This window comes from Camellia sinensis, chromosome 2 (assembly GCF_055761805.1).
Source record: "Camellia sinensis isolate YWXY chromosome 2, ASM5576180v1, whole genome shotgun sequence".
Taxonomy (NCBI): domain Eukaryota; kingdom Viridiplantae; phylum Streptophyta; class Magnoliopsida; order Ericales; family Theaceae; genus Camellia; species Camellia sinensis.
Genome location: NC_138962.1, coordinates 138,263,372 through 138,276,447, shown reverse-complemented (window position 1 = coordinate 138,276,447; position 13,076 = coordinate 138,263,372). Strand labels below are relative to the sequence as shown.

The window sequence follows — 13,076 nt, the reverse complement described above, 5'->3', positions numbered from 1 at the left end:
TTCTTAAAAATTAGTGTTTTGTATTATAAAATCATGTGGTTGCTCAACATTCTTGAGTTTATCTGTAACTCACTACTAATAATTCAAAGAAAAAAAAAATTTACAAACATATCCTAGATTTTGTCATATTGTATTGTATCCTTATCTCGTATCCATATCCATGCTTTCTAGTGTATCATGTAGTTAAGAGTATCAAGTTGAGTGAATGAAAGATGTAGTCTATGTTAGAATAATAGATTACTATTTGGGCTATTATTTTATGCCTTAGGGCTCCCTTGTAATTAATAATCTTCATTAATATAAATAGGGGATGATATCCTAATCATTATTCTCTAATCTTGTATTCTCTAAAAATAACATGGTATTAGAGCCTAACCCTACCTAAATTCCTCTACCCATACAGTACCCACCAGAGCGACCAACCACCGCCGGTGTCAACCCAGCCGAATCACATTCGGATCATTGTCGTTGGCTTCGTCGTCCACATTTGTGTCAAGCCTAAGGGGTTTCGGCTCACCTAGGGTTCGGAACTCACCTGGTGTGATGAACGTGGACCACTAATCCTCGACTCATCGTCGTTGGCTTTGTCGTTTGTCAACCATTGGATGACCCAGCTAACAACTCCTAAGCCTTCATTGGCTTTAGCCGACTGCCTTGCCTCTTCCGCCACCCTGCCTTGCCTCCATCGACTGCTTCGCCTCTACCTCTGCTCAACTCCTGTGCCGACTACCCCTGGTGTCTTGTCGTCTTTCTCTATCTGTCTACCTCGTCTGTCTCTTTCTCTCTCTTAAGTTGTTCGTTTGTCTACTCTGTGTTTATATAACCCAAGTCCCTCTGCCTTTGTTTTACTTATTTTTTCTTTAAAAAAAAAAAGAAAAAAGTATGAGTTGTTAATTCTTTACTGTCATACTGTTACAGTAGTTGTTTGTTTTTCTCTTCCACCATCACCTTCTGGGTTTGTGATTGGCACTAGTTTTGTTGCGGGTTCGGTAGTACAGTATCTATGGCAGATTCCACCGATGTGTCCACTACTTCTCAGACACCTAGGAGTGAGAGTTCCCCTATACCTACTACTATGACTGATAACCCCAACCTTAGTCTTAAAATCACGACCTCTCTATTTAATGGTCAGAACTATCTCGCGTGGTCGCAGAGTTTGACTATGTTTTTGAAGAGCAGAGGGAAGATGGGGTATGTAGATGGCAGGATACAGGCACCCAGCACAACTGACCCGGGTTATGACCAATTGGAGATTACCAACTCGTTGATTATGGGTTGGCTTATTCATTCGATTGTACCAGACATTGGCGAGGGCTACTTGTCTATGGAGACTGCCCAAGCTGTTTGGGATGCTGGGGCTACCACCTATTCTCGCAAAGAGAATTTCTCACAAGCATTTGAGTATTGAGAGCTCTGTTCAGGGAGAGCAGACAGTTCTTCAGTATTTCACCTTCCTCACCAACGACTGGAAACACCTTGATCACCTGCAGGACTATAAGCCTGTTTGTGCTGCTGATTCCGTTGGAGTACAGGAAGTTCATTGCACAGGAAAGGGTCTTCAAGTTTCTGGCCGGTCTCAATGTGGAGTATGATTCGGTTCAGAGTCGAGTTCTGAGTATGGACACTCTTCCTTCACTTCAGGAGGCATTTGCCTATGTACAGAATAAGGAGAGTCGCCGGTCTACTATGATGTCCCTTGTCTCTACTGACCGTTAGCATTACTGTTTACCTCTAAAGATGGCCTCAACCTGACTTTCATCCCTCCATCTGCCGCCAAGGAGTCTGTATTCTGTTATTGTTGTAAGAAGCCGCGGCATACTCGTGAGACGTATTGGAAGCTTCATAGGACTCCATCCGGGGGTCGAAGTGATCGGTTTGGTTCTAGAGGAGGTCGGTTAGGTGAGTCTAAAGGACGTGGCTCCTATCCACAGGCCCATCAGTCTAGTGCCGTTGGTACACTTGATTCTACTTCTGCTTCCGTTGGCCAGACTTCTAATGGTCTCTCTGGCATGACTACTCCTGAGCTTGAGGATGTTTTGCGTCACTTGCTAGACTGTCGGTCTTCTATTGCTCTCAGTACATCTTTTTCTTCGTTTGTCCGCTCAGGTAACTTAGCCTCTTCTCCTTGTGTTTTCCTGTCTCGCAAGTCTTTATCCTGGATTATTGATTCTGGTGTCTCAAATCATATGTCTGGCTCCTCTGACCTTTTCTCTGCCTATAAGCCCTCTTCAGGTCAGGACAAAGTTAGTATTGCAGATGGTATTGTTTCTTCTATTTCTGGGAAAGGTTTAGTCCATGTCACTCCTACTTTACCTCTCGCTTTTGTTCTCTATGTTCCCAATTTTTCTATTAACCTACTATCTTTGAGTCATATTACAAAAGATTTGAATTGTGGTGTGACATTTTTTCCTAATCATTGTCTTTTTCAGGAACTTGTCACGAGGAGGACGACTGGTAGTGGTGGTGCAGAAAATGGTCTCTACTTCCTGGATCAACCGGACAAGCTTGCTCATTCTTCCACCATGAGTCCTACTACCACTGATGATATATGGTTGTGGCATCGGTGTCTTAGGCATCCTTCTTTTTATTTACTTAAGCATTTATTTCTGTCTGTTTTTTCAGACAATAATGTGTCTGAATTTCTTTGTGAGTCTTGTTAACTTGGAAAACAACACAGAGCTTCTTTTGCTCCCAGTTTTAATAAAAGTTTAGTTCCTTTCTCATTAATACATTCTGATGTCTGGGGTCCATCTCGTATTGTGTCTGTGAAAGGTCATCGCTGGTTTGTTACATTTATTGAAGATTTTTCTTGTACTACTTGGATGTATCTCATGAAAGACAAGAGTGAGGTTTTCTCTTTGTTTCATAATTTTCATAAGATGATTTATACTCAATTTAAGGCCACTGTCAAAATATTTCATTCTGATAATGGGGGTGAATTCATAGATTCTGGGTTAAGGCAATATTTTTCTACTCATGTCATTATCTATCAGACCTCTTACACCACCACTCAATAAAATGGGGTGATGGAACACAAGAATCGCCATTTTCTTGACATGGCTTGGTGCTTGTGTTTTTTTATGAGTGTGCCTCAGTCCTACTGGGTTGACGTAGTTCTCACCGCTGGCCATGTTATTAATCGTCTTCCTACCCAGGTCTTGAAAAAATAAGCTCCTCTTCAGGACCTCCTAGGTTCCTAGTCCTTGTTTTCTATTCCTTCCAAAATATTTGGTTGTGTCTGTTTTGTCCATAATTACTCTCCTACTCGTGGTAAGTTGGACCCTCGCTCCCTTAAATGCGTTTTCCTTGGGTACTCTCCTACTCAAAAAGGGTATAAGTGTTACCACCCTCCATCTTGTAAGTGGTTTGTGTCCATGGATGTCACATTCTTTGAGTCTCAGTCCTATTTCTTGTCCTATCCGGTGTCACAGTCCTCCCTTCAGGAGGAGCCTTGGTGTGAAGTGATTCCTGTGATTCCTATGGTGGAATCAGTTGTTCTTGCACCACCCTCCTAATGGGACTGTAGAATCCAGTGTCACCAAGGATAGGGAAGGGCAAGTTTACGTCAGGGACAAAGACAGACAGAAAGTTAACTGGATACAAGAGACCACTTCTGCTCCTCCACTACCATCTCCTGCTTCGGATGAGAGTCCAGATAACTTTTAATCTCTTCAGTCCATTGATCTTAATGTTCCTATTGCCAAGAAAAAGGGTGTGAGATCTTGTAATCAACATCCTATCTCAAATTTTGTGTCCTGCTCTCATTTGTCATCCTCATATAGAGCGTTTGTGTCCAATATTTCCTCTGTTAGCATTCCTAACCATTTTCAGGATGCTCTTGCTACCTCTAAGGGAAACTTGCCATGATTGAGCAAATAAAAGCACTTGGGAAGAATGACAATTGGGAATTAACTAAGTTACCTAAGGGCAAACGACCTGTGGGATGCAAATGGATGTATACTGTGAAACACAAAGCGAATGGTTCTATTAAGTGTTACAAAGCTAGACTTATGGCAAAAGGGTTCACTTAGACATATGGCATTGACTATCAGGAGACCTTTGCACCAGTGGCTAAGATGAATTCAGTCAGAGTACTGCTCTCTCTAGCAGCTACTCTAGATTGGCCACTTCATCAGTTTGATGTAAAGAATGCATTTCTCCATGTTGACCTCGAAGAAGAGGTATATATAGACATTCCTCCTAGTTTTGAGGATCATTAGACAGAAGGCAAAGTATGAAGGCTTCAGAAGTCATTATATGGTCTCAAACAGTCTCCAAGGGCTTAGTTTGAGAGATTCACTCAGGCTATGCTTAAATATGGCTTAAAACAAAGTCAGACAGATCACACCTTGTTTGTGAAACATTCCTCACGTGGTAAGACTACAACACTCATTGTTTATATAGATGACATAGTTCTTACGGGCAATGATAATGAGGCAATTCCTCTGTTGAAGAAATATTTAGCCAGTGAGTTTGAAATTAAAGACTTAGGGAGCTTGAAGTATTTTCTGGGAATTAAAGTTGCTTGCTCCAAGGATGGGATATTTATCTCACAGAGGAAGTATGTGCTTGATCTATTGAAGGAAACTGGGATGCTTGGCTGCAAGACCTGTGACACTTCACTGGAACCCAATCAGAAACTAGGGAATGACGAAGGAGGAGCAGCTATTGATAGGGGGAGCTATCAACGATTAGTGGATAAGTTCATTTACCTATCTCACTCTCGTCCTGATATTGCTGTTGCTGTCAGTGTAGGTAAGCCAGATTATGCATGCTCCTCATCAGATTCACTTCAAGGCTGTCATGAGAATTTTGAGGTACTTGAAGTATGCTCCTAGTAAGGGTCTTTATTTTTCAAAGTATGATCATCTTCATGTGGAAGCCTATACAGATGCTGACTGGGCTGGATCAATGACTGATAGGAGATTGACTTCAGGGTATTGCACCTTTGTTGGAAGCAACCTAGTTACTTGGAGGGGTAAGAAAAAAAATGTGGTTGCCAGGTCAAATGCAGAAGCTGAATTTAGAGCAGTGGCACAAGGGGTGTATAAGCTCTTACGGATCAAGTTATTGTTGAGTAATTTAGGTATTAATCAGACGGACTCCATGCGGTTATACTGTGATAATAAAGCCGCTATCAACATTGACCACAATCCGGTTCAACATGACAGGACAAATCATGTTGAGATTGATCGCCACTTCATTAAGGAGAAACTCACTAGTGGCACAATATGTACTCCCTTTGTGTAGTCTGGTGAACAACTTGCTGACATCCTTACCAAGAGACTTGGGAGTAAGCCAATTCATGACATCTTAGGCAAGCTGGGCATAAGAGATATCTTCGCACCAGCTTGAGGGGGAGTGTTAGAATAATAGATTAATATTTGGGTTATTATTTTTGTAATTATTTTATGCCTTAGGGCTCCCTTATAATTATTAATCTTCATTAATATAAATAAGGGATGATATCCTAATCATTCCCTAATCTTGTATTCTCTAAAAATAACAGTCTATAGGGTTTTGTGTGCATGGATGTAGGCCAATATTGATCGAACCACATTAAACCTTTATGTTCTTTCTTTTATCTTTTCTATTTTTATTCTCTCTCCATATTCAACCTTATTGCCTTATTATAAAATTCAAATATTGTTTCCTTTAAAATTACAGAACCTCTTTTCCTTTTTTCTTTTTCTTTTTCTTTTTTTTGGCAACTTTAAAAAACTAAAATGTGCTTGTGGTTACATATAATACATGATAATAATGATTTCAGAAATTGATGGTCAATTTCTATGGAAACTAAGAGAAATATCTTTTTAATTGGCCAAATACAGGATATGTATGAAAGAGTTACTATGATATCAAAAATAGGTCTGATCAAGTTGACTTAATTCACATCATGTGCTTTTCTTCTCAAACAATTTCATAAGTTGGAAGCAAATCTGCCATTACAACTCTCATATATCAGGTCGTAGCGAACAATCATGTGCCCTGTATGCTTATCAAATTTAGCCAAGTTAGAATAGTAACAGAGATGAGTGAGAAGAGCACCTTATGTAGAAGGTACAATCCATAACAAGATATAAACCATAAGCATGAAAAGTGCACCCAAAGCCTGTGGAATTGGAATAAACTTGGTAAATTCTAAGTCAAAAGATGAAAAATTAGACAATCATCAACAAATAACAAATCCACTCAACCAAATGCCAATAAATAAATAAATAAATAAATAAAATAAAATAAAAAATAAATAAATGAAAACAACACAAACAAGTTATTTGTATTTATTTGACATATATACATTATGTGAATATGTATGTTCGCATGTGTACACAAATATATGCCCATGCAATACAACTAGAGAGATTAGATGAAATAAAGTAGTCTAGAGGACAAGGCCGCTTCTATGGATGCCAAGACAAAGATCTTTTATTAATGCAAAAACTTTGAGCAACTAGACATTTAGTTTTTCAGTCTAAGTTCTCAGAGGAGGAAGCCAAAGAATGAACTAGATCTTTGTGCTGATAGGCTAAGTTCTAAAAGATCTTTGTCTTAGCAGCCATGGGAGAATAAGACAAAGATCACTCCTACAAGATGCAACAACATTTCAATAACATAGTACTAATTTCCTATTTCAAGAATGAAAAATAAAAAATAAAAAATAAAAGGAGCTAGACTGGAAAGGCAGATGCTATTGCCAAAGCAACTTTTGATTTTGTTACCAAAAATAATAGGAGCACTTACTAATCAGTCCTATTAACTAGACTTATTTACCTAAACGGTTCTACATTGTTTTAACAAAATCACCATTGCTTTGTCAATAAGGCAAACAAATATTCAATAAGGGCAGACAAAATTTACTATTTAAGATGTTAACAAACTAGAATAAATGGTGAAGATCCAAAGGGCCAAATAAAATTTAAAATTCTAGATGTTGACAAACTAAACAAGAAATATATCTTTATTTTATTAGATAGTTTGATATATATTATTGGACCCATTTCCTAACAGCTTAAGCTTTTGAGACTAGTGGTGACTTAACATGGTATCATAACTCAAGTGGTGGGAGGCCTAGTGTTCAAGTCTCTCCATTTACATTTGGTCTCCATTTGCATTCTTTTTCTATCGTTTACATTCTTTCTTCTCTCTTTGTATGGATGCATGCATCTCCACATGCAAGGCTGGGTTGCACGTAAGAGAGGGTGTTGAATAGCTTGATATATATTGTTGGGGACATTACCTAACAACTTAAGCCTTTGGGACTAGTGATGACGTAGCATGTCTTTCCAAGATGTTATAAAAATCATAGAGAACCACTGGTTAAGACGTGCTTGCCAAAAAAATTTAGTATGCAAACTCATTTAAAAATCCATCCATAAGCTAATAAATATGATCAAATGCAAACATAAATGAGTTCCTATCTGCATCTAAGGGTAACATAGATAATGCTTCTCCATAAAATGTAAGTTTTAACACATTGTGAAAGTAAAGAAGGTGCGGAGTCTCAGCGATAGAAAAATTAGGTCTCTTTACTTGAGCAAATAGAAACCCACTTATTCTTCTAGACTCCAAGTTATGTCGGTAACAAATTCTTGATGATACAAAACTTTACCGAAATCTCCCCCTGAAATAAAAAAAGATTCATTTGGGTTCTGTTCTTATTACAGAAATTGATTGTGGAAATTTGCAAATCCCAGGATTTGTGAATTTCTTGATGTTATTTTGTTGAAATTCCCCAAATTATGAAATTCCATGTTACCTCCAAATTACGCATAGCAAGGCCGTCTAGAATACCACCTTCAAAGGAATTTTTTTTTTATTTTTTATTTTTCCTTTAATTCAAAAGGAATGAGTTGATGAATCCCTTTGGAATCGCCAGATCTAGCAAGAAGCCTTGCACAAGTAAGATTGCCAATATGGGAAACAGAAATGGAAATGACACGAGAAACGAAAATGTGAAATGTGATAAAATATTGTAAGAAATGGGAAACATGAGACAAGAAAATTTATTAGGGGGTGAGTTTTCTACCACCATTAAAGTTCTTCATTCTAATTTAGGGGGTGAGTATTACTTTTCTGAGTTTAGAAAATTTTTAGCTACTACTAGCCCTATTCATCAGTCTTCATGTCCTGACACTCCTACCTAGAATGGTTGAGCTGAAAGCACACATCGCCATTTCCTTGATACAGCTCGATCTCTGCTCCTCTCGTCCTCTGTTCCCTCTGTCTTCTGGAGAGAAGTTGTGTTCACTGCTGCATATCTTCTCAATCGGATGCCTACTCCTCTTCTCTCGGGTTCCTCTCCATATGAACGTCTTCTATGTACTATTCCCAATTATTCTCTTCTTTGTGTTTTTACTGTGCATGTTTTGTTCTCCTTCCCAAACGGGATTACTCTAAGCTTATTTCCCATTGTATCCTATGTGTGTTTTTAGGATATGGCATTCATCAAAAAGCCGTTATGATCCTGTGACCAAAATGTGCCTAGGCATGTTCCTTTTCTAGACAAATTACCCTACTACACTATACCTTCTACTCATATTCCAATTACGAAGGATGAGTTGGTTTATATTAATCCATTTCCTTCTGATGTTCCTCCTAATGAGTTTGTTTCTGATCTAGAGGTGTCTACTTTACCCCATTCTAGCACTTATGTTCCCTTGCCTGCTCGTCCTTCTCTTGGTCCTCTTCTTGTTCACAAGCGTTGCAAAGCACTTCCAAGCTCTCCTGCTGCTAGTCCTACTGCCCCTTCTACTACTTCTCCGGATCTCGCTCCTCCTGCACATCGCTTTCCCAAGCAGGACAGTCATCCTCCGAACAGCTTTGGTTTTGGTAATACTTGTTTCTCCCCTTCCTATTAGTCTTTTCTTTCTTGTCTTCATACTTATTTTGAGCCCAAGTCCTACAAGGAAGCCTGTCATGACCCGAACTAGATTGTTGCCATAGATGACGAGCTAACTGCTTTGGCTAACACTCAGACTTGGGATTTGGTTCCATTACCTGCTAGTAAGAATATTGTGGGCTGTAAATCGGTCTATTGTAGTATTCTTAAACAAAAAATAATATATGCTAGACACAAAGATTGAAAAAGAAAACATTGAATTTTTTAATTCTTTTTCCACACAAACTTGGACTCTACAATGCTCTTTAAATAGAGAACTACCCACTAACTCCACTACCAAAAAAATAGCAACAGACCCATGAATAATAACAACACTATCCACTAATCCAACTATCCTAAAAACTATGACACCACTTGACACAATCCCTACATAATCTAAAACTACATACCACCACTCTGAATAAGTAAAGACCACTAACTTGGACTCAAACATGAAATCGAATCACTAAAATAAATCTGGACATGTTTGAATTAGATTCTTAACATCTATAAGGTAAAAACTCTTTCTGATGGTTCATTGGAACGGTACAAAGCTCGTTTGGTTGCATAGGGATTTTCTCAAGAATATAGTATTGATTACGATGAGACTTTTGCCCCCATTGCCAAAATAACTACTATTCGCACTCTTATCTTTGTTGCCACTGCACATCAATGGTCTTTGTTTCAGTTAGATGTCAACAATACTTTTTTGAATGGGCATCTTGTTGAAGAAGTGTATATGCAACCTCCACCTAGCTTCTCCTACCCTCCCGATGTTGTCTGTCGTCTTCGTCGTGCTCTCTTTGGTCTCAAGCAGCCTCCTCATGCTTGGTATGAGCAATTTCACTCTGTTGCACATCAGCTTGGATTTCACCCTAGTCTTCATGATTATGCTCCTTGTTTGTCGGACTTTTGCTAACTTTATTCTCCTTCTCTTGTATGTGGATGACATGATCATCACCGAATCTGATTCTGGCACTATTTAGGAGATTAGGCATCAGTTTTGTACGAGTTCGAGATGAAGGATTTAGGGTCTCTTCGGTATTTTCTTTTCGGTATTTTCTTGGTATTGAGGTTGTCATTTCTCCTACTTGGTATCTTCTATCTCAGACTAAATATGTTCGTGATATCCTTTCTCGTGCCAAACTCACTAATGACTAAGCTGTCAACACTCCTATTGAGTTTCATGCTAAGTTTTCTGCTTTTGATGGCTTTCCTTTTGAAGATCCCATCGTCTATCGATAGTTGGTTGGTGTCTTGTTTATTTCATAATTACTCATCTAGACATCTCTTATGTTGTGCACATTCTCAGCTAGTTTGTTTATGCTCCCCATTCTAGACATTGGGTTGCCTTGCTCAGTACTCTTCGCTACCTTCGTGGCACTCTATCGCAGTGTCTATTATTATTTGCCTCTTCAGACTTGACTCTTTGTGCCTATGCTAATGTTGATTGGGCGAGTAACGTCTCTGATCACAAATCAACTTATGGTCCTCTGAGAAGAGTAAGAAACAGTCTGTTGTTGCTTGCTACACCGATGAGGATGATGGCTTATGCTACTTCTAAAATAGTTTGACTTAGATAGATTCTTTCTTATATAGGTGTTTCTCTTTCTTCTCTGACTCCATTGTATTGTGACAATGGAGTGCTGTTTAGATTGCCCATAATTCGATATTTCATAAACAAACGAAGAATATTGAGATAGATTGTCACTTTGTTCGACAACATCTTTAGGCTGGCACTATCACTTTACCTTTCGTTCCTCCTTGCCTCAGTTGGTCAATTTTTTTACGAAGACTCACACTGCTTCTCGTTTTTGCTTTCTTCTTGGCAAACTGTCGATGCAACCTTAGTTTGAAGAGGAGTCTGAATGAGTAGTCTATGTATTTTATATTATTGATAATGGTAGTTTAGTCTTATACTTGTAACTGGGTTATTAGGGTTTTAATGTTTAGTATATAGCTTTGTACGCAGCCCCTTCCATTAATTGATTCAAATCATTAGTAATATGTATAGTTTCCTCAACTATCATCAAAAACCAATTGGACATGAGTGGAGGAGCCTCTAAAGTATATTAACCAAGCTGGGTAGCTTAAAAGAGACAATGTGGGACAAGACTAACAATACCATCAAACAAAAAAAAATAAATAAATAAAAATAAATCAGTCCTGCAATAAGTGATAAATTTCCAAAGATCTCAAAATCTACTATTGCATTCGTGCCTATCTGATCATTCCCAAATAGTGCTATATATAAATATATTTGACAAAAAAAGGTATCGGTCAACATTTGTGAATTCATTAGTTTTCAACAACCAGAATATTAAAACAGAGCTATTTACATTCTGAATTTGACACTCAAACACAAAACAGAGATAAATGGTTGATACAGCATGAGCATAATTTTTGTGTACACTTTAGTGCACAGTTTGGCAGCCTTACCTGTCAGAGCCGCTACCGATATTAGATATCGTAAAAGAATCCATGGAATGTGAGCTTTTAGATAGCCCATTGTCAGCAGTATAATTGAGTGGGAGAAGTATCACCAATCCAACAAGAGAGCACATTGAAAAGAAATTGATACTACAAAATAAAATAAAATGCAATTAAAACAAACTATAAAACCTTGTTCATCATTGCCAATGAGAAAAATGAACGCTCCTGAAAGATGTGCACCAGTATACTAAAGGTTTTCTATTTGCTACACAATTTCAAGAATCATAACACCCCTTGCAAAAATAACTGTGATTGTAGATGTTTAAAGAGTTCAACTCAAAACGTCTAATGTATGCAGGAATCTACTAATATGGAGATGTAAAGTTTTAAGTTTAAAGAACCTATTTATTTCAAACCAAATGGCATTTCATTAATTTTACAGAATTCGGGAAATTTCATAGAACCGCACATGGAAATTTGCGATTTGAAAACTACTAGTCATTAAAATAATTCAGGTGACTATAAGTCAATAAAAAAAATAGAGTAATGCTAGGGACCCCAAATAATCTATCAAATGTTTTACCAAACCTCTTACATGGGTGTGGGACCCACACACATGTGGGTTTGTGTGGGTCTCACAGTGAGAGATTTGGTAAAAAATTTGGCAGATTATTTGGGATTCATAGCATTTTCCAAAAAAAAAAAAAAAAGTTTTGAGGAAATTTAACAATTTATTACAAATTTAGAGAAGACATGCAAGTTAAAAGGCATACATTATCACTTTACAATATTAGTAAATAGAGCACAACTTTGAAACTGACTTCACAACTACAAAAAAAATGAAGGGTATAAGTAAATGAGTAGGCATCATATATACATTACCTATTATCCAATAATTCCCATATTAATCACCAATTAGCTTCTCTCTTTCTATATAGTTATTTCTTCACTCTATAACTAAATAATATATTTTTCTGGTCAATTTTACTTCGGCAATCAGAAAATTTTATTACTTGTTAAAGATGGATTTATAGTGTGTGACTCCATAATGGATGATTCAATCCTTACCCATGACTTTAAGAACGATAGCATGCAAAGGTGTCTTAGGTTGTTGACTAGTAAGAATGGAGGAAAGGAATGCAAGGGAGCAAGGAACCATGGCTATAAGATGCAGACAACCAAAAGACAAAAGAATTGTTTAAGGGCTCAAATACTAAAACATGGAAGTAAGATGACTTCTGATAACATTTTATAATGAATTCAGTGCAACGTATGTAGATCAAACTAGGATTTTGCTGTGTGCAACAATTAATGCATTCAATAAAGAAAGAGATATTGGTTGTTGCACTCTCTCCAAGGGTTCTAGTTTAAAGAAAGTCAGTTCTCACAATAAGAGTACATATAGTGCCACTAGTGAGTTTCTCTTTAATGAAGTGGTGATTAATTTCAACATGTTTTGTCCGGTCATGTTATACTAAATTGAGCTATGTTGATAGCAACCTTATTGTCACAATATGGTCACATGGAATCCGGCTGATCAAGTTCGAGATCACTCAACAACAACTTGATCCACAAGAGCTCACACACACATTGTGCTATAGCTCTAAATTTTACCTATGCGCTAGACCAAGCCACCACGTTCTATTTTTCACTCCTCCAAGTAACAAGATTACCCTCAACAAAGGTACAATATCTCAATGTTGACCTCCTATCAGTTACTGATCCTACCCAATCAACATCAATATATGCTTCCACCCTGAGATGA

At 37.8% G+C, this 13,076-nt stretch overlaps 1 protein-coding gene across 1 annotated transcript in view; it reads right to left on the bottom strand.

Moving 5' to 3' along the window:
• The window catches only part of LOC114297022 (hyperosmolality-gated Ca2+ permeable channel 2.5), a 54,352-nt gene extending 42,346 nt beyond the window's left edge, over window positions 1-12,006 (bottom strand). Inside the window, exons 1-2 of the mRNA XM_082915666.1 lie at window positions 11,318-12,006; window positions 6,049-6,112 (exon numbers count right to left, since the gene is read on the bottom strand). Of these exons, the coding sequence (XP_082771792.1) occupies window positions 6,049-6,112; window positions 11,318-11,442 (189 nt within the window). The 5' untranslated portion in view covers window positions 11,443-12,006. The remainder of the gene's footprint in view (window positions 1-6,048; window positions 6,113-11,317) is intronic.
• Between the last annotated feature and the right edge of the window lie 1,070 nt (window positions 12,007-13,076).